Genomic DNA, 21,488 nt, shown 5'->3' on the forward strand with positions numbered 1-21,488 from the left:
CCCGCTGAGCAGGGAACCCGATGCGGGGCTTGATCCCAGGACCCCAGGATCATGACCTGAGCCGAAGGCAGATGCTTAATGACTGAGCCACCCAGGCGCCCCTAAAATAAACTTTTTTTTACAGAGAACAAATTGATGGTTACCAGAGGGGAAGTGGGTGGGGGGATTAATGGTACACTTATCATGGTGAGCACTGAGTAATGTATAGAATTGCTGAATCATTACATTACTGTACACCTGAAATCAATATAACACTGTATGTTAACTATACTTGAATAAATACACACACACACAGACGAAATAAGCCTATTTTTATGGTGTTTACATAGATTCGATGTGTCATTTATAAGTGAGACCTACTCTGCAGCGTTGCATAATTCTTCCTGGAAGACCTAAGAACTCTCTTATGTCCAAGAAGGATTGTTTATGTTCATTCTGGGCAACGACACAATTTATTCATAATCCCCAGACAGCATAACTATTTTTCCCACAGCTGGAATGAGAGCTTCTACTGAATTACCAACTTGAGGCTTCTCAATCTATGCATTTAGCTCTCTGTGATCTTGTCACTCAGGACCAGTGGCAAAGACCCTAGCACAGCTTTTACCATCATCCCTTTTTCTCAGGTTGGAAATGGTTGTCTTCTAATCTCATTTGATCTAAGTGCCTGGGAATTCTCCTTTCAATTAACTCTTGACACTGTGCCTACAAGCTTGTTTGCTTTGTTGGCGACAGACCCTGTGTGGTCAAACAGAGCGGCCGAGACGAGGCTCTGGAGCCAGACAGACCTGGGTCTGAGGTCTGCCTTTAATACTTATTGGCTGTGAGGGGTTGGGCAAGATATTTAACCCCTTGGAGGCTCAGTTTCCCCGTCCATAAAATGGGAATAGTAAGAGTAACAGCCTTGTTTTATGACGGAGGCACCGGTTATGAAGCATGACCTGGCATGTTACGAGAACTCAGTAAACCCTAGCCTTCGCTACGGCTCCTCTGGCTGACGCATTGCTTCACACTCATACAGGTTACTGTCAAAAGGCTCAACTCCAAGTGGGGACAGAGAAAGCTGCCACCATCTGGCTTGGATTAGGCAAACACCCTTCTCCTTGCCCCTGCAATGATGCAACTACCAGAGTCAACACTTGGCACTGTTTTGTCTTGCCTGGAGGAAAAGCAGAGTGAGCCGAGGAGGGTGGAGGCAGAAGATTCTCAGGAAGACGCTGTTCCCTTCACCCCAGTCCTTGGTCTATAATCAATGCTGGGCTTTGGCTCCTGTGGGGGCAAGACAGCTACTGCAACAGGTAATTCAGGATGTGAAGCTTCTAGGAGTGGGTCAGTGGGTATTGTCACCCCCCTGAGAGGGCTGGCATCACTCCCTCCTCAGTCCAACTTTATATCCATGGCATTATTCACATGGGGTGACAATAAAGTAATGGGCTGCTTTCTGTGGGTGGTCTATGGAAATACTGCCATACTTAACATCTTCATTATAGAGTCTCCAAATCCCCAACAATAGTTTGTGATAGTGGACCCTGAAGTTCATGGCCTGATTGCTTTAAAAAACAAAAACAAACCCAAAAAACAAATACCACCCCCCACCCCAAGTCTTGGTAAGTAGCTTCTGTTTGATAGTCTATGAAATCCGGCACTTAAGCTGTTTCCTTTGATTTTAAGTCAATTATAAAATGTTGGGCAGAATGTTGCCTGTCCATAGAGACTTCCTCTCAAAAACCAGAACTATTTATTACTCTTACTCTGTATGGTTGTTTCATTGGTTTTTAATCTCTAACCTCACCCCATACATTCTATGATCCCTTCAGAGAGAGCCTAAGGGTCACTCCTCTTGGTCACTGCTCCCTTGGTCTATCCCCAAGGAAGAGGAGGGATTCTGAATTGGGTTAGGGATAAAATAGTCTGTGAGTATGTTAGGTCACTGTGCCAAGCAGGGGTGGAGCTTCCAGTGTGAAGAGAAAAGACATTACACATGGGTTTGCCCGTCCTTTTGAGGAGCTGCCTCCCTCCAGATGCTGTTTGGTTCCCGGCTTCCTCACTCTGACATGTCCTCCCATGGGGCGGTGGCCTACAGAATGCAACAGAGATCTCTGGTGGATCCCGAGCAGAAGCAGGACCACATGAGGGGACTCAGGCCAGGGCTGCTGCAGGGTTTGGGGCAACAGGACTTCGTCCTTGTGTCAGACCCTGCTGGCCTCTTTGTACTACAAGAGGGGTGGTACCTCACGGGTTGAGATCAAGTGCCAGGGGAAGACCGACAAGGGTCAACATGCTCAACATGCAAATAAAGGCCTAAGGCCGGAGGGGCTGAAGATGTCTTCTTGGCCATGTGCTCCATCCTGATGCTCTAAAACTTTTTTTTTTTTAAAGATTTTATTTTATTTATTTGAGAGAGAGAGAGAGCACAAGAGGGGGTAGGGTCAGAGGGAGAAGCAGACTCCCCGCTGAGCAGGGAGCCCGATGCGGGACTCAATCCCTGGACTCCAGGATCATGACCTGAGCTGAAGGCAGTTACTTGACCAACTGAGCCACCCAGGCGCACTGATGCTCTAAAACTTTGATCCAATTCCTAGGATGGCAAACAAACTTCATTCAGCTTGTGTGTGAATTCTGATTGATTAGTAAGCTCTGCATTAAAAAGGGAGATGGGGCCTGGGTCTAGGCTTAGAGGGAAAGAGTACACATGCTTGGAGAGCTACTCATTCTGGTTTTTATCCTTCCTGAGCCCCAAGTTTTTATGTGTTTGAAGAATTGTTAAAAATTCTTTTCTACAGGTTAGCTTGTCTAGTGGTACCAAGTTCTCCCAGATCATTCTTAGGGTGGATCTCAGTGTTGAATTACACGAATAACCAAAAGGCAGATCATCCTTGTGGACTTTGTGTCTTATGTATGCTTTTGTGTTTACACATGCATTTACACACACACACCCACATACACACACACTCATATATATAGATGTTGGATTCTCCCAACCATGGGCATGGTGGACTTACTTGTTGGAGAAGCTGCTTTGCCTTGGTGCCTCCATTTATGGAGAAAACAGTAAAGGGCTCTGGACCCGGGACCCCATGCACTGTGACTCTGTGAGTCTGCAAACATTTTCTTTCTTCTGTATTAAACATCTGTCAAGGAAGATCACATGGTGTCTCATTCATTCTCATTCTCAAGTTATTTCTAGGCTATATTCAATAGAGAAGTGCTAGTTCTTAGAAGTCTGTAGGGGGACACATAAATGCAAAAGAAGACCATTCTTCTATAACCTGATGCATCTGTTTGTGGTTGAAGAGGCCATGGGCATCTTCCTTAATAGTCTAGTGAGGATATTAGCAGCATACCACCAAAATAATAATTTATTTTAAATAATAGTGACTCTTTCCATCCTAACTAGGAGACTGATATTATCTGAAATGTATATTACTTATGATGAACTGGCCTCCAACAGTGTCTATTGAGTTCCATCTCTCTTTAGGCTCCTGGGTTAGAATTTTGGTTGGTAAGATGATAAATAGAATATTATGGCCTTGGAGAGCTCACTGCCCAGGCACACAAATAATTATAATATGAAAAGCATTTCTGTTTTAGGAAAAGCTGGGGGTGTGTGTGACTCATAACTTTTTGAGCATTTTGTATATTAAGATATATTCATTCAAAATACAAAATTCACTGATGGAGAGCTGAATCAGACATTATGCCTGGCCTTGGAATTATTATTTTATTTTATTGTTATTTCTGTCCCCAGAACGAGGACAAAGCCTCCATAAAAACCTCTAAAAGATGGGGTTCTGAGAGCTTCTGGGTTGGTGAACACATCGGGATGCCAGGAGGCTCTACACCCCCTCTCCCTAGACCTCGTGCCATGTATCTCTTCCATTTGGCTGCTCCTGAGTTGTATCCTTCATAAAAACTGGTAATAGTAAAGCATGTTTCTGAGTTCTGTGAATGATTCTAGAAAATTCCTGAACCTGAGGAGGAGGTTGTGGAAAACTCTCGAATTTATAGGTGGTCAGTCAGCAGTACCAGTGACAGCCACTTGCCCCTGGCACCTGAAGTGGGGACAGTCCTATGGGACTGAGCCCTTAACTTTGGGATCTGACGCTAAGTCCAGGTAGATGGTGTCCGAACTAGATCGAAAAGCAGGACACCCAGCTGGTGTCAGAGCTGAAGTAGCATCGGAAAAGACACCACATATTTGGTGTCAGAAGTGCTGTGAGGAACAATGGTTCATTCATGGCGTGTGTGGCATCTCCATTGCTAATAGGTATCGAGGGCAACCGAGCCTGAATCCCGCCCTAAGCCTGCCTCACCTTGTGGAAGCATCTGATTCTTGCCCTTAGGTACCAGGCAGCCCTGCCCCTGCTACCCAGTCCTCTGCACACGTACGGGCAATGCCTCCCTCCACCTTGGCCAAGGTGCTGTTCTCGACCCTGGCCACACACTAAAGGGAAAGGGAGGAGAACCTAAGGAAATGAGGTCAGGGCAGAGAGAGAAGACACTGACGAGGTGAGGGGAAGAGAAGCAGAGAAGAAAGCTGGGGGATTTACAGGCGGCCATTGCAGTGCCCAACCAGCGCCATTTGTGAGCATACACGGCGCCTTTCCACGGGCTGTTAGCACTATGTTGAAGGATAAGATTGATGCAACCACCGTTGTATCAGACGATTAAGCATGTAAAGAGGTAATCAATGGGCACCCTTTAAAATTCAGCTTTAAAGGACAAGATAATGGAATCAACCGGTTAATTAAAGCAGTGCTACTTAAGTAAACAACTCTGCATTACTGGGGTGAGTGCTGGTCCCGTGGTTCTCGAACTTCAGTGGGCATGGAACTTACATGGGGAGCTTGTTAAAACAGAGACTCTGCAATGGTGGCCCTTTCTGTGGTGTTCCTGTCTCATTTCCAAGAGGGCCGATTCTGCATCTCCCCATGCTTGCCTTGCTTAGTCCTTTCCCCACGTCGTTATTTTGGGTTCACCCCCCCGGCAGGCACTATCATGTACTCATGAAGAACATGGGCTTTGTCACTAGAATAACTTGGATGTATCGCTGTGCGACCTCAGGTATACTTAACTTAGCTCTGACCTTCCTCTTCTCTGGAGTGGAGATCAATAGCGATTTCACGAAGTTATTGAGAGGATTAACTGAGTCAGGACAGATGTAAAGTGCTTAGAAAGTGTCAAGGGCCAGACATTATTGTGACTATCACTCCCACTGCTACCTAATGAATAACTCTGATGGGCCAGGATCCTGTGCCACAAGAAAGCCTACCCCCAGCGTAGCAATGCTTGCAAACGTGCTCAGTGAAACAGAACTTCATTACCAAAGAGGCTGGCACGGCACTGCTGGAGGAATTTTCTTCCATCCTTCTGCTGTTTATGAATAAACTAGAGATTTCCAACACTTCATTGTGGAGGTTTCGTAGCTGAAGATGCCGATATCCTGGAATAATGCAGAATTGGGAGAAACCTGTTAGCCACGCACCCCAGAGCTCTGCACAGAAGACACCCCAGGGAGGGCAGTCAACGGTTGGGGGAAATCAGGCCTTGCGACTGGTGGGGAGTGGCAGCCAGGAGATGCCTTTTCATCGGCAGACTGCTGCCCCTGGGGACAGTTCTGGATCACCCAGTGGCAACCAACTTGTCTAGGTACTGTTTCTAACATAGACTCAAACCAGAAATCCTAAACTCAAACAAAATATACTAGGAAAACTTGACCATCTCTGTATCAAGTCATCTACAGTCACTGTTTTACAAATATTCCCTCTTAGAACAGTTTTAGTGATAATATTCCTACAATAGAGGGTTGGCTAAGTAAGTTATGGTGTGAATGTCTGTATAAAATGGAATAACAAGCAGCCAGTAAAAGTGGTGATGAAGATGCATGGCTATCAACATGAGAAGTTGCCCCTACGTACATCAGGAAGTGAAAACCAGTAAGGTGCAAAGGACTAAGATTAGTAGGAAGCCTATTTGTTAAAAATATACATTATGTAATATGTATATGTATGCATATTACATATAGTATGTAAATACATGGGCAGAAAAACAAAGCCTGCAAAAGAAATACACCAAAAGTGATGGTTTTGGATGGGAAATGGATGGTTAAAAAGAATTGTTTTTGCTTCTCTGTACTTTCTCATATTTCTGTAATAACTCTTATGAACTGAATTGTGTCCTCCCCAAATTCTTATGTTGAAGCTCTAATTCCTAGGATCTCAGAATGTGACTATATCTGGAGGTAGGGCTTTTAAAGAGGGTTAGGGCCTTTAAGGAAGTTAAAATGGGTCATTAGGGTGAGCCCTAAACCAGTATAATTGGTGTCCTTGTAAGAAGAGATTAGCACAAAGACCGAGAGAGACACCTGGAGCCATGCACACAGACGGGGGGACAACCATGTGAGGACACAGCAAGAAGGTGGTCGTCTGCAAGCCAGGGAGAGAGGCCTTGGGAGAAACCAATCCTGCCAACATGCTGATCTACAGGACTGTGAGGAAAGACATGTCTGCTGTCTAAGCTCCCAGTCTGTGGTGTTCTGTTATAGCGGCCTGAGCTGACTAAGGCAGTGACCATGGGCTGCCTGCATGGTGGGGAAGAAAAACAGGGAAAGAACAAACTGTAGAAGCCCATCACATGCTTGTGGCAGTTTGTGGTTGTGGGAAGAAGTACTAGAACCTTGGTACTCAGAGCAGACCTGCAGTTCAGCATCCCTGGGAGTTTGTTAGCAATGCAGAATCTCACGCCCCACCCCAGACCTACTGAGTCAGAATCCGCATTTTATTACCAAGAGTCCCAGGAGACTCTGATACACATCAAAGTTTGAGGAGCAGACACAGCTAGGCCAACGGGGGCCGTAAGCAGAAGCTGCAGGAGAGCGCAGCTAGGCTGAACCACCTCAGGCCAACAGCTCCGGCCTTGGCTCAGCGTTCTCCATCTGCCCCTGCTCTGCCCCCCACACCCAGTCCAGCTCCCGACCGTGGGTGTGGCTGGGGCCTACTCCCACCACGGCCTGCTGATGCCACGAGCATGCCTCAGCCCGCCTCCTCTCAGCCTTTTTTTTTTAATTTTTAAATTTTTTTAAAGTAAGCTCTAGACCCAACGTAGGGCTTGAACTCAGGACCCCCAGAACAAGAGTCCCCTGCTCTACCGACTGAGCTACCAGGTGCCCCTGGGGCTCCTCTCCTAACGTCAGTCTGTGCTCTAAACCCGCCAGGGTGCGGTGGGTGCTCCTGGGAAGGTGCGTGCGGGAGCACAAACATGCCTCCCCACACAAGCAGAAGCAGAGGCCGCACTCTTAGGGGATGTTGTCAACACCTCCGATTTTAGGATAATGTAAAAGAAAATTCTCTTTTGAGATGTTCGTCAACAATGTTCAAATCTGTATTATTTCTTTGTGCCTCTTATTTTAACTTCGTGCTATGGAAATTTTAAACCCACACAAGTCGAAGGAAGAGCATCATGAACTCCGGGGAATCCATCACTTAGCTACAATAATGATTAGCATTTTGACAATTTTATTCTACCTCGTTTTAAAGCCTTGAGTGGGATGATTCTCTGAGCGGTTATGGCTGAGCTGTTGTTTTCCACAACTGCAAAACGAAGAAATATGAGGTCTTCAAAGTGAACCCGGAAGAGAAACTGTTCATTCCACATGGGGTTCAGAGTGTTCCGGTGGATGGGCTTTGTGCGGAAGTGGCAGCTGTCTAGGGGCATGCCCAGCACGTCGACTTCGATACACGGGCTCCCCGTGCCACTGCTCGGACACACGTTTTGACCAGAGACAATCTGAGGGGGAGAAAAGGATCTAAATCACCGAAGATGCAAAAGAAACAGAGCAATCTCTGTACCTCACTGCTTCCCTCCACCAAGAGGGACAGAGAACACTCTGGAATGAACGCGGTAAATGGTTAATAAAGTTGCTAAAAAAAAAAAAGAAGTGATTGTAATCAGGTCATCACACGACTGGAATCATGTGAAAGCCTATTTTGTCAACAGCATTCACCTGATTGTAACCCTTCAACTGTGAAAATGTTCAACTCCTTTCAAAAACCAAGCAATGAAGATGATTAAGTTTCTCAAGAAGGCAAGAGAAGAGGGGACTGTAGGCAATGTAACCGAGCATTGGTTCCTAACATTCTGTTCAAAAGGTTTTCAGTGGATATATTTGATATACCCCAAATCTTTTTCTTTTTTTTTTTTTTTAAAGATTTTATTTATTTGACAGAGAGAGACGCAGCAAGAGAGGGAACACAAGCAGGGGGAGTGGGAGAGGGAGAGCAGGCTTCCCACCGAGCAGGGAGTCCGATGCGGGGCTCCATCCCAGGACCCTGGGATCATGACCCGAGCCGAAGGCAGACGCTTGACGACTGAGCCACCCAGGTGCCCCCCGCCAAATCTTTTTCTTGAAGAGTGGGTTTTGGCGCAAGTCTCAGGGAATGTTGTTAAAAATCAATCCACAGCCTTCTGTAAGTAGATGGAACTCTACGTGAGTCCAGCTGAAATGGTCAGACAGAAAGGGGCGGCTGCCCTTGTCTTGGGCCCAGAAGAAAGCAGTTTGGGGGGGGGACACATGGGATGGGATCCCCCCGCCTCTGAGGTGTTGTGAGCCCAGGCTGTCCGGCAGTCTTCCTTTGCAGCCAGACAAACAGGATGTGAACTTGGAGAGAAGAGGTAACTTCGTCCCTCTCTGCCTTTTCTATCACCATCCAGTGGTTTTTTTCCCTCTATCAACTAAGTGGGAGTGAAAGAACAGGGAATAAATCTGGGTGATGAGCTACTGGGGCTCAGCTGTTAGAGGCAGCCTGTGAAGTTCTGATGATCAGTTAATTAGGTAATAAACGGAATAAGTAGAGGCCCGGGAATGATATAGGTTAAGCTGCAAAGAGAAAAGATATTTAATTGATTTGTATATTGAGCCCTGTCTGATCTTTTAAGAACTTGTCAGAGTTTAAGATGATCTGCTCTAACCAGGAGCTCAACGTTTATGGGATCCACTCACAGTTATAATGCTCGGGGGCTGGAGGACAGAATTACCATCATCAATACACAGCTGAAGCAGGGACCTCATAAATCCACCGACTGGGCTCTGGCAGATACAGGGCCTGGTGACAGCGTACCTAAACCATAGCCACTGCTTTCTGAGAGGTAAAGACATGCCTTTGGGAACTAAATCTGCATGAACAAGACTGTGACATGAGACCTTTGTAATACCTTGCATTCAAGACCAGTTCATATTCAGGAAGGCTTACAGATCCTACTATAATCTGAAAACAGAGGCCATGCTTACAGTTAAGGAATAGACGGCAGGCTCCATGTTGTCCAGGTCTCTTTCCAAGGGCGAAAACTTCTGATACATGGGACAGTTCTTGTCCCACAGAACTGGGGGTTTCAGAACATAACCACAGCCACCGTTGGCCTCAAACATGGCAGCATTTAAATGTAAGGGGAGATCTGCAAAATAAAGTCAATATTGCTTGTTACTTGGTGGCTCACGTGTCATCTTACACATTTACTTTTAAGCTCAAAAGAACTTTGGATCCATTTTCCCCTAAGCTGAAGCATGAAGAAGAGATGACCATGCATTCACGGCATAGACTGGGCGCCTACTGCACCTGAGACACAGCTGGTGACAAGACGAGGAATCTGCCTTCGCAGAGCTCACGCTCCATCCCACGTTCTGCCACTTAAAAACTCTTGCAAATAAAAATTCACAATATCCACCCGGAAAAATCCTGGAAATACCTCATTTTATACTGAATTTTAGAAAGGGTAATGGCATTTTCGTATCCCCATGCACCAACCATTGCAGACAGTTGTATGAGCAATTGTGGCTTTTTCAAATAGAAGATGAAATCTTAGGAATACAAGAGGGTATGTGCTATGGTGAGCGCTGTGAATTGTGTAAGACTGATGAATCACAGACTTGTACCTCTGAAACAAATAATACATTATGTTAAAAAAAAAGAAACATTTGTTTTAAATGAAAAAAAAAAAAAGGCTAGGAGAAGAGCCAGAAAAACACACCTTGTCTTTGAAATCTCAATTTCAACCCATAAATCATAATACTTCTACCTCTTTGTTAAATAATTGTAATTCCATATGAAAACAAAATCATCACATGTGATTCACATCATGTCCACAATCCCCTCAATCCTCAATGCCTGGAACTCTCACAACAGCTTCCAGTATTTGGGGGCCAAATTTTATTTGGCACCATTCTCTGATGAATGATTGGACCCCTGCACTATTTTTGGACTCTTCCACACTCAAATGCTCATCCAATGGCGCAAGTCTGTATAAAAGTGGCCCAAATGAGCAAATAGTTTACGAGAGACATCTGACAAATGTTCCCTTAGATAGATTCCTCCCATGGGCAGAGTGAACTTTGCTACATGGACCAACATCAAGGAAGAGTGTGGTCAGCACCATGGAGCAAGGAGAAGTTGGCCTTCACTCATCTTGTGTGTCACATTTCTCCATGTACGTGGAGTTGGCTGCGGCCATGTGCCAGAATTTGAGGGGGGGAAGATGTCTTAGACACGTGAGAGCTCCAGGGGACTCGGCCTCCTTATCTACAAAATTAGCACACTAGACCACACCTCTCAGGCCCGTCTGGTCCCCATGTGACTGATTCATCGAGGCTACAAAGGGAAGCAAACTAGCCCACGCCGCTGGTAAACATGAAATGGAGAAACGTTCCTAATGAAATTTTAGCAACTCCCACTCACTGCGCCCTTCCCGGGCACCAGCCCCCAATGCTAAGCAGTGTATGCATCAGTGCCTCCATAACCCATGGGGTAGGTCCTGTTAATATTTTCATTTTTATAGATAAAGAAATCAAGACACAAGAAATGAACAAACTCAAGGCACGTGGCTAATGAGTGGTGGATGTTGGCATTCACACCCAGACAGCCTGACCCAGCTTAACTACTGAACCAGGTAATGTATATTAACTACCGAGTCTGAACTGCTGAAGCTCACAGGGGTATCATAAAGACAAATGAGATGATGTGTGAAAGCCCCTACCCCGGCATGTGGCACGTAGAAGGTGCTCGATAAACAGTAGCCATTAAATAGGACTATGATGTCAACACCCATTTGGGTTTGAAGTCTGAATGCATTAGCAATGTGTCATCATTGTAGCTTTCCAAAATCTGAAAGCACTTTTTCTTAACTTTCATTTGGTGATCCACCATGTAAAACAGATCCACGTGGAGCTGCTCAGTTGGAATAAAAGTGGGACCTCGAGTCCAGTAGTCCTACGGTCCCACGGCTGGTCCCAGAACTTCATCTAGGGCTATAGTTTTAAAATCCTGGTTCCAACCAATTGGACAGAGCATGTAGGAATCTGTGTAACACCATCATCCCTCTCAGTTGATGCATGTGATGGCGTATCAAGCATAGCATCACCTTTAAAGTCTTCCGTTCTTTTAAAAACTCCACATTAAGTAGACACCGTTCTCATAATATTTATCCCTATATTTTGGGGCTGCGAAAGTCATCATAAAGAGTGTGACAATCACTCAAGAAAGCATAATAAATATTAACAGAAGCTTGTCTTCAGATTAGGGCTGAAGGTCTATATATACTTGTAGGTCCTAAGACATGAGGCAAAAATTGTTCTGCCCCGGATGGAAAGAGCTTTGCAGGACGGTTGCCAGCAACAGCCAGGGTCTGTCTGCATGCCAAGCTCAGGTGAGTTTCCCAACTCAAGAGCTGGTTTTACTTAGGAGATGTGGGATACTCCTGGGTCTAGATAACTGCAGACCTTCCAGGAGTTGATGGAGCCATTAGAGATCCTGGGAAGAGATCAGCCTTAGTCTATGGACACCCCTTTGGGGCATCAGGGTTCCCTGAAATTCAGGAAGTGGTAAGGTAGATGATCCATAGAACATATCTGGAGACTAGAGGGACACTGGGAGGGGGGTTTGGTTATTTGGTTGGGACATTTCATGGAAAATCAAGCACTCCCTAACCTAGAAATTCTTTTCAAAAATTAAAAAGTAATTATTCCAATGTTGACTCTTAATTTGGACTTGCATTCACAGAGAAGTACCTAGAAGAGATCTGGACCAAAACTCACGAACCACAGGTTCAGACTGCAGTGGGGCTGATAGAGACCATCTGTTTCAGCTCAGTGCAGCATGCATTTATTGAGCACCTATTGTGTGCAAGGTCTTGCTCTGGCTCTACCCCCAGTTTGGGGAAATGAAGACTATTTTTACAGATGAACACACTGAGACTGCATGTAGCTTGTGCTCTGTCCAGTGTGGGGAGAAGTTTATCATTGCTTGCCATATTGGAATCAAGAGAGGATATATGGCAGTACTCCCTCCTGGGAGTTGGAAGGTTTTGCAGAGAAACTTGAGGATGAACTGCACAACACTGCCATCTGCCTCCTCTGAGTGGGGAAGCTCCAACATGCTCTCTGGCTTGACTTGGGACAGAGGAGAAGCCTTCCCGGGTGAGTGGAGGCCACGCGTCAGCCTCAGCGCGTGTTTCAGACTGCAGCGTGGCCCAAGGAGGGGCCGTTCCTGTGTCCCCTTCAGCTGGGGCTCCCCCTGCCATTGGTGGAGCCGGTATGTCTGCAGCAGCCTTGGCACTTCGGGAGAAAGGACACATCCAAAACCAAATGCATTTCCATTTCCTTGAGAAAAAGATTTTTTCTAGTTATTTCAGTTTACTTAAAATATTTCAGTATCATAATAACCAAGGGGACCAGTGGACACAGGGCTAAGTACGGGGCCAGAGATGTGAACCCACAAGCCACTGGGGACAGATTGAAAAGAGATTTTTACAACTTTGAAAATATTTCATTACTATTTCCACTTGTGAGTCCAAATCATACTGTTTTCATAACTTATCAAAAAACACTGACGATAGTTAATGTTTGTGGAATGCTTTCTATGTGCCAAGCACTATGTTAAGTATGGTACTTCACTTGCGTTGACTTATTTAATATCAATTGAAAGAAACAAATATTAAAGGGCAAAAAATAGGACTGGTATCTGTGACCATACGTCTGTGAGGTCAGCCACGAATGGACCATGTGGCGCCAGTGCCAGGCTGCTAGGTGGTCCCAGGACTAATACTGTGGTTTGACCTTGGCTGGAGACAGGGCTGTGCTGATGGGTCAGCATGGTTAGCGAGGATCTGATTCAGTTCAGTGAGAGGCATGGGGAGGCCGCTCCACTGTTCAAAGGAAAGACTCTGGTTTTTGAATGAGCTTCTAGGAAACACTTCTCTTTTATTCTTTCTTCATGTTCTGTAACTCCCTCCTCCCCCCCCCCACTCCCATAATCAAGTGGAAACAAAACGCTTTATCCTCTAAACTCACAGGGTCCTTGGAACTATTATTATAAGTCGTTCTATAACGTGCAGCAAATTAACCACTCTGTGCCTTGGTTTGCTCATCTGAGAAATGGGGATCATAAAGGTATCTACCTTGTAGGTTAAATGAGATAATAGGGAGAGGGGTCAAGAATTCAGCACAGTGCCTGGTGCCCGGTGAGCCTGCCGTAAACCATAGCTCTTACCTGGAGTTTTAGGTCTCCTCAGTTCCCCTGTTAGGAGAGTCTCATCCACAGTGGAGAAACACACGCACTACTCCCTCTGTTCATGTAGGTCACGTACTTGTTTTTTTTTGTGTGTTAGCCCCTTCCAGAGCAACAACCATTCTCTATCTCAATCTCAAAGGGAAGACAAGAAGCTAAAATGTTTTTAGTGTGCCAAGTGTTTGGAGCAACACTACTTTTTGACGGCAAGAACAAGAGCTTAGCAAGAGAACTTACTAAGGGGTATTAGGAAATCTCTACCCCAAAGATCTTTAAAAACAAACTGGACACAGCCCTATCAAGTGCAGTTGTATGTTTAAAAAATGCTTTAAAAAGGGGGCAGGGAACAGGAGACAATTAGGGGCCCCTTCGTGGTTCTTATCTATTGCCTTAGCCGAAACATCCGGGGCACAATTCCATATCAAATTCAGTCCCCTGTACTTTACCCGTCACATATGGTGTGCCCCGTGCGGAATCTGGCCCCCTTCCACGACTTCGTTTGTTGCACTACATTTGCTGAAATATAAGACGCAGAGGGGAGCAGCGGGGAGGCACCCTTCTGGGTGAAGCAGGCCCATTACCATCTGTCTGGTAGTTGAGCGCCACGAACTGTATCCCATGGAGCCAGAACATGAGGGGGTTGGGGTTGGAGGAGTCGATGCGGGTGGCAGCCGGGTAAGTCCTCAGCAGCTGACAGGCGGTGTGCTGGATCAGTTTCTGAGAATACCTGCGACACAGACGTTTGGCGGCATTTTCATTCAGCGATGAGATATGGTAACATTTGGGAGTCCTAATGATAGCGCTGAGGGATGTGGTTGGGTTGAGGGGGGAGGAAGATTCCTCCCAGGCCTGTCGCATTCCTTCACAGGAACCTAAACCCCCCAAAAGATTAGCCTCAGATTAGTGCAGAAAACTTTAAATATTTTAGAAAGATAAACCTGAACAACATCCCAGTAGGCAATCATAACACGTAACACATCAGAATACATCTTGCCTGTTCCTTGTGAGTTAGTCCACTACCTTGAAACAAAATGATGGCTAGTGTGTTTTAAGATGAGTGTAACAACACTAATTTAAATCAAAAGCCCGAAAGTCCTCTGCCTCCACATCTCATCTATTCTATGAATAAATTTACACAAACACACAACCACACATGCCCAAGGGTGTTCACTCTAGCATTGTTTTTTTCTCTTTAAAATAACAAAACAAAACAAAACCCCAAAAGCAAAAACTCCAAAACCACCACCATTAGCACCACCACCACCCAGGAAGCAACCTAAATGTTCTACCAGCGAGGAAGCAGTTAAATAAATAACAGTCTACCCACACAATGGAATGCCACAGGGGCATTAATGAGAATAAGGTAGATATGTATAGAAAGCTAGGGAGAAAGTTATAGCAAGTATAAATTTATACAAGTCTCCCTGATTTTTTTTTAACTTTTTAAAAGAATTAATTAATTAATTAATTAATTAATTTATTTGAGAGAGAGAGAGAGAGCATGAGAGGGGCAGGGGCAGAGGGAGAGGGAGAAGCAAACTCGCAAACTCCCTGCTGAGCATGGAGCCCTAAGCAGGACTTGATCCCAGGACCCTGAGATCATGACCTGAGCTGAAGTCAGATGCTTAACCACAAGTCTCCCTGATTTTAAACTATACTAAAAAGTTATAGTAATCAAAACAATATGGTACTGGCATAAAAACAGACACATAGATCAATGAAACAGAACAGAGAGCCAGAAATAAACCCACAGATATATGGTCAATTAATTTGTGACAGTGGAGCCAAGGATACACAATAGGGAAAGGATCATCTCATCAATAAATGGTGTTGGGAAAGCGGGATATCCACATGCAAAAGAATGAAACTAGACCATTATCTTACACCATACACAAAAAATTAACTTGAAATTGTTTAAAGACTTGCATGTAAGACCTGAAACCACACAACTCTTAGAAGAAAACAAAGGCAATAAGCTTCCCGACACTAGTCTTGGTGTTGAATTTTTGGATCTGACTCCAAAATTAAAGGTAACAAAAGGAGAAATAAACAAGTGGGACTACAGCAGACTGGAATGCTTCTGCATAATAAAGGAAATCATCAATAAAAAGAAAAGGCAATCTACTGAATGGGAGAAAATATTTGCAAATCATATATCCAATAAGGGGTTAATATCCAAAGTGTATAAAGAACTCAAATAGCTCAGGAGCAAAAAAACTATTTGATTAAAAAATGAGCAGAGGATTTAAGCAGACATTTTTCCAAAGAAGACATACAGATGGCCAACAGGCACACGAGAAGAAGAACATCAATAATCACCAGGGAAATGCAAACCAAAACCACAACAAGATATCACCTGTTAGAATGGCTATTATCAAAAAGACAAGAAATAACAAGTGTGGGAGAGGATGTGGAGAAAAGGGAAATTTCAAACACTGTTGGTGGGAATACAAACTGGTGCAGCCCCTACGGAAAACAGTATGGAATTTCCTCAAAAAATTAAAGATAGAACTACCATATGATCCAGCTATGCCACTTCTGGATATTTATCTAAAGAAAATAAAAACACCAATTCTAAAAAGATACATGCATCCCAATGTTCACTGCAACATTATTCACAACAGCCAAGATATGGAAACAACCTAAGTATCCAGTGAAGGATGAATGGATAAGGAAAACATGGTATATATACACACAGTGGAATACTACTTAACCATAAAAATGAGGAGATCCTGCCATTTGTAACAACACGGATGGATTTTGAGGGTATAATGTTAAGTGAAATAAGTCAGAAAAAGACAAATACCATATCATTTCACTCATATATGAAATATAAAAAACAAAACAAACACATAAAACCAAACAAATCTCCTGGATACAGAGAACGGATCGGTGGTTATCAAAGGGGGAAGGAGGTGGGATAGGTGAAATGGGTGAAGGAGGTCAGGTATATGGTGATGGATGATAACTAACTAGATTTATTGTAGTGCATACAAAGATCGAATTACTATGTTGTACACCTGAAACTAATATAATGTTATATACAAATTTAACCTCAAGAAAAAAAAAGTTATCCAAGTATGTTGTTATATTCTGTTTGGATTATCTTAAAAAGAATCTTATTTTTCTTGAACAAAACACAATAAACTTAACAGTGGTTACCTCTGGGGAATAGAACTGGGACATAGAGAGTGGAAAGGAATTTTAATAATACTCTGAAATGTTTGAGTTTTTAACTATGAGAATTTATTACTTTTATAATAAAAAGTAATTAGAAATAAAATGGATATATCTTCTGGAGTTATAAGGATGAAGAGTTCCAAGAACACTAGAATGTTCCAAGGTGGCTCCAATTTTTACTTTTGAGGCAAACACTGTTAGAACGTCTTCAGTGAAAACTTCTTAGGAAGTTAAAAGTGTAAATTTGTAATTTTAAGGATACTGGTACCACACGTAGATAACATAAATATTCATGAACATAAAAAAAGAAATTAAAAGTTCAGGGGAAGTGCTTAGACGGTCAAGTATTGGAATCATCCAGCATGCAGAATTGGGCCAAAATATTGGAAGAAGGTGACTTTACTTTTTCCAGATGCTTTGTTAAACGATGCTGTCTCCCCAGGGCTCATTCTGCCCGGATTGTTGCCAAAAATGGACTTCCTGCTTTTCCTTTCTTTTCCTCTGCTAGAGCCAGATGCATTTAGAGTTGACAGGCCTGTTCCCATAAAATGAAAATAAATAAGCCAAAAACTACAAGCAAGGGAACTCAACATTTTCCATCCCTGTTACTGTTTATTTTGAAGTCCTACTACTCCCTTGCAGCCCCGGGCCAGAAGACCTACTAGCATTTTTAGCGCAGTTAATAATAGCATTTCAGGCAATGATAGCAAAGCTTCTCTCTCTCTGGAGGCAAATGTGACAAGAACCACAAGATGATCGCAAAACCACACACACACCCACTTGACTGTGCCCCAGAAAGATTCTGAAAAACTGCAGGAAAAGAAAGCGCCCCAGTCAATATTTAATTATCAGAACCTAATTACTCAACTTGGAGCGATAAAATAATGGGTCAAACCCTGAGCTTCAGCGTCACACTGTCTGGGTTCAGTTCCTGCAAGTAGGAGGTTGGCTTAACATCTACCTTTTCTGTTCCTCAGTGTCCTTATCCACGAAATGGGTGTGATGATAGGAACTCGCTCACAGGGTTAGTCTGAGGGCTTGGTGGGAAATACGTGATGACGATCCTGATGGTTCATGGCTTCTCTTGCGAGTTTACTCCTAGTCCAACCACTGCCTGACCCTTCCCGCCTGGCACAGTGCCTGGTGTGCAGTGGTAACTTCACAGACTTTTGCTGAATGAGGAAATGAATGCAGACCTGGCTCCAGTGCAGGGAGAGTCATTTAAAAGCACTGATGAAGCCAGAGTTGCCTCCAAACCCTTCCACTGTGTACAATGGTACCACTAGAAAGTCACTCCTTCAGCCGAAGCAGCATGCAGGAGGTCCTCTTTGAGATAAAAATATACCTTTCAAGAACATCAGCAGAGAAGACAGGATAAGGCGGTGCTTAATAAGAGCACAGACACTGGGGTTTACACACTATTCCTAGTGGTGTGACCTCATATAAATAATTTAACCTCTCTGCATCACTCCCTCATCTATAAAAGGGTCGTGCTTAGGGTTGAATGAGATCATGTATATATACATGCTCAGTAGAGTGTCTTGCTCAGAGAAAGCGCTCAGTTCATAGCAGCTGTGGGGCTTCTAAATTTTTTTTTTTCCTTTTAAGTATCTGTAACCACAAAGACGCACACACTTGGACTAGGAGGTTCTCATGCTTTATCTTAAAATTTTGTGTGAATTTTGCTCTGTGCATAATGATGTAATAGTAGGTTTTCTCCCAAGGGCCTAGAGTGAGGGGCCTGTTCACTCTGGGGTTTTTGCACACATCCTGGCATGCGTCAAAGGGTATGTGGGCCCTTTTGTGAAGAGCCTGGTCATTCCCTTGGGGTGAGGACGCAAGAAAACAAGGGCTGGGTGATCAAGAAAAGGGAAAGAATCCAGGGAGGCCCACAGAAGTAACTGAGAGAGCAACAAAGAGCCTTCTTCTGCCCTGTTGGCCCATTTACCAATGACAACAACAACAACCACTCCCAGAGAGCCCCAATTCTTTTCTGGATAGCTTGCTAATCACATTATATACTTTATTGCTAATTTTTACAACTACCCTGCAAGTTAGGACATAATATGCCTTTTTTTTTTACAGATAAGGAATTTGGAAGTGCAGAGAAGTTATGTAACTGTCCCAGTCAAGGCCACTGAGGAGTTGAGCTCTGCCGCTGAAGCAGGTTCATGATCTTGGGGAAGTTAATTTACTTCTGGGGAAGGTCATACTACATGATCTTCATGGTGCCTCACTGCTCTGAAGATTTTTTTGCATGTGGCTCCTTGGAAGGGACTCGGAATGGTGAAGGTGCGATGCATTGAAATTGATAAGGTAGCAAAATTAAAGTTGATAGTGTAGCAAAATAAACATTTTATGGTGTTTTCCCCATGAGCATTGAGACAAAGCATAATAACAATAAATATTTAGAAGCTATTAGGACAATGATTCTGGCAGTATGGTTTTGTTAATTTTGAGAGGAAATAAATTTGGGGAGAGAAAAATGTAAGAAACTTCAGTCACTTAAAAAAACCAACAACAACCCCAAATTAAATGTAGTATACTTATAAAGAACATATGCTATATAAACACTTTTAAAAAACAGCATTCTTGGAATTTTAAACAAGCCAAATAACCCTTAGCCTGTGCCTCAAGTCAGAAGCTGGACCCAGTGACCTTTTGGCTCTCCCACAATTCTCTCTTGGTACAGAAACTTTCTTTCACAGTGACTTCAAATATCTTTGGGAATTTGTGCTCTTTAATCCGTGCTTGAGAAGAAAAGACAAAGCCTGTGGAATGGTTTGGGTGTGGTGTCTGCTGAATTTATAAAGAACAAGAGATGCAGTGATACTAGAATGTGAGCATGTGAGTGATTACTGATCTGTGAATGCAGTGGTCCTCACACTTGTTCCAGTCATAAAGGACATGCAGGCCACGAGGCTCCTTGACAGGAAGAGGACTTTATCCCACCATGAGAACGATTTCCCCAGCGGCTCATACTTAACGTGACAAAGTCACGATCTGTGAAGTGAAACCTAAATAGCTAAGTTCTTAAATTTCTTTGAAAACTCTGATGGCTACTTATTAATTCACATCTTCCTCAACAGCATTTGCTGCCAGATAAGCAGCAGTAGCTGCCAAAAGTTTAAAAACAGTCTAGGGGTGAAAGCTTGAAACTGAAGAAGTTCTATCTATGATTTTTTCCATGTGTGTGAAAAGATCACTATTACCTAATTTTTTAATAGCCTAATACCCTTGTCCTGTTTGCAGGGCAGAGTGTGAGAAGTGGGGCTTAAGAGAGGCCTCTGGAGGCCAGGATCTGCGTTCACGTGCAGGGCTGAAACGTCAACTCCCTTCTCTGGGCCAAGTTTGTATACCCCGTTTCCCAACATTCAGATGAATCTCCTGATTCCAGCTGCTTTCCCATCCTCAGAAATTTTGCACAAGGGGATCCTTTTTCAGAGTCTAAGGAGATGAATTTTTCTGACTTCCATATATTTATGGACTCTCCTGTTTGCCCTGCAGCCCCTGCTGCCCCATTTATGGGACACGCAATTGGGTGAGCACACTGAGATCACACCCTAACAAGAGGGACACGGTCGTGCAAGGGTTAAGAGCAGGGCTTTGGAGATAGACAGGCTTCAGAATCACAGTTTACTTTGTATTAACTGAAATGCACATTTGGAGGGAGGAATGGTTTATCATCATGAACTTCTAGAAATAGCAAGCTGGGGAAACCTACTCTCCCACTGAAATCCCATCTTTGGCCCTGTGGTTCAGGTGGAGCCTCACTACCCAGCTCAGAGATGGGGAATGTGCCATTGGCCCTTGACTGTCAGAGCTCTGCATTCCCTGGGTCACAGGCACTGGTTCAGGGATGGGCAAAGGACTCAATGGAAAACAATGAAACTGCTGCTGAAATTTCTGGAAGAGGCTCTAAGATGGAAGCTGATCTGGAAACATGTGGTGCTAGCCTGCTGCAGCCGCCTTACTACCACAAAGGAAACAGGCCCAACCCAGAGGAGGCAGAATGAGAAATGGGGAAGAGAAGCCCTGGATCAAGCTGTACCTGAAACTTGTGTATCCCTTCATGTTTCAATACAGGAGCCAATAAATTTCCTTTTTGCTTAAGTCAATTTCTACCACTTTCAAACAAAAGACTCTTAGATGATACATCAGGAAAACTTGGACCAGTGTGTCTCCTTCAGATTTCATTTTCTTTAAAAATGGGGATAAACCCACCTACCTCACAGAATTATTAGGATGTCAGTAACATGGTGTATGTAAGATACTTAGCACAAATCCTGGTACTGAAGGGCTTACTAAATTTTAGCTATTAGATGTTATAAATATTATTATTATCATTATTATTAACTATTATGAAAAGACATGACATCTGGAAAATAAACATTTTATGGCATTTTTCCTCATGACCATCAAAGCTAGTAATAATAATAATAATAATAAATATTTAGAAGGTAGTGTAACAATGACTTTGGTAACACAATTTAGTTATTTTGAAAACATTCGCAATGTCCAATTAAATCAACAGCACATTTTTACCTTTTGCTATCTTTAAATGTTACAGATGGTATTGCCCACCCTTACCTGGAAATTTTACTGCTTGGCAATAGATGACAAGGTCAGAAAGCTCCGGTGCAATCTGTCTGCTTTCCTTTTTATTCTGAGGAAGATAAAATTCTTCTCCCAGTTCCATGTCATAAACCTATCAAGAGAAAAATGATCCCGGTTTACACAGGAAGCGTACGCCCA

At 43.7% G+C, this 21,488-nt stretch overlaps 1 protein-coding gene across 1 annotated transcript in view; it reads right to left on the reverse strand.

The window, feature by feature from the left end:
- PLCE1 (phospholipase C epsilon 1) overlaps nt 1-21,488 on the reverse strand; it is a 299,036-nt gene that overhangs the window by 8,431 nt on the left and 269,117 nt on the right. Inside the window, exons 20-26 of the mRNA XM_081823078.1 lie at nt 21,324-21,441; nt 17,137-17,268; nt 14,135-14,425; nt 9,287-9,450; nt 7,524-7,785; nt 5,325-5,443; nt 3,003-3,131 (exon numbers count right to left, since the gene is read on the reverse strand). Coding sequence (XP_081679204.1) covers nt 3,003-3,131; nt 5,325-5,443; nt 7,524-7,785; nt 9,287-9,450; nt 14,135-14,425; nt 17,137-17,268; nt 21,324-21,441 — 1,215 coding nt within the window. The remainder of the gene's footprint in view (nt 1-3,002; nt 3,132-5,324; nt 5,444-7,523; nt 7,786-9,286; nt 9,451-14,134; nt 14,426-17,136; nt 17,269-21,323; nt 21,442-21,488) is intronic.

This window comes from Leptonychotes weddellii, chromosome 6 (genome assembly GCF_054177405.1).
Source record: "Leptonychotes weddellii isolate Sample4059 chromosome 6, ASM5417740v2, whole genome shotgun sequence".
NCBI classification, from domain to species: Eukaryota; Metazoa; Chordata; class Mammalia; order Carnivora; family Phocidae; genus Leptonychotes; species Leptonychotes weddellii.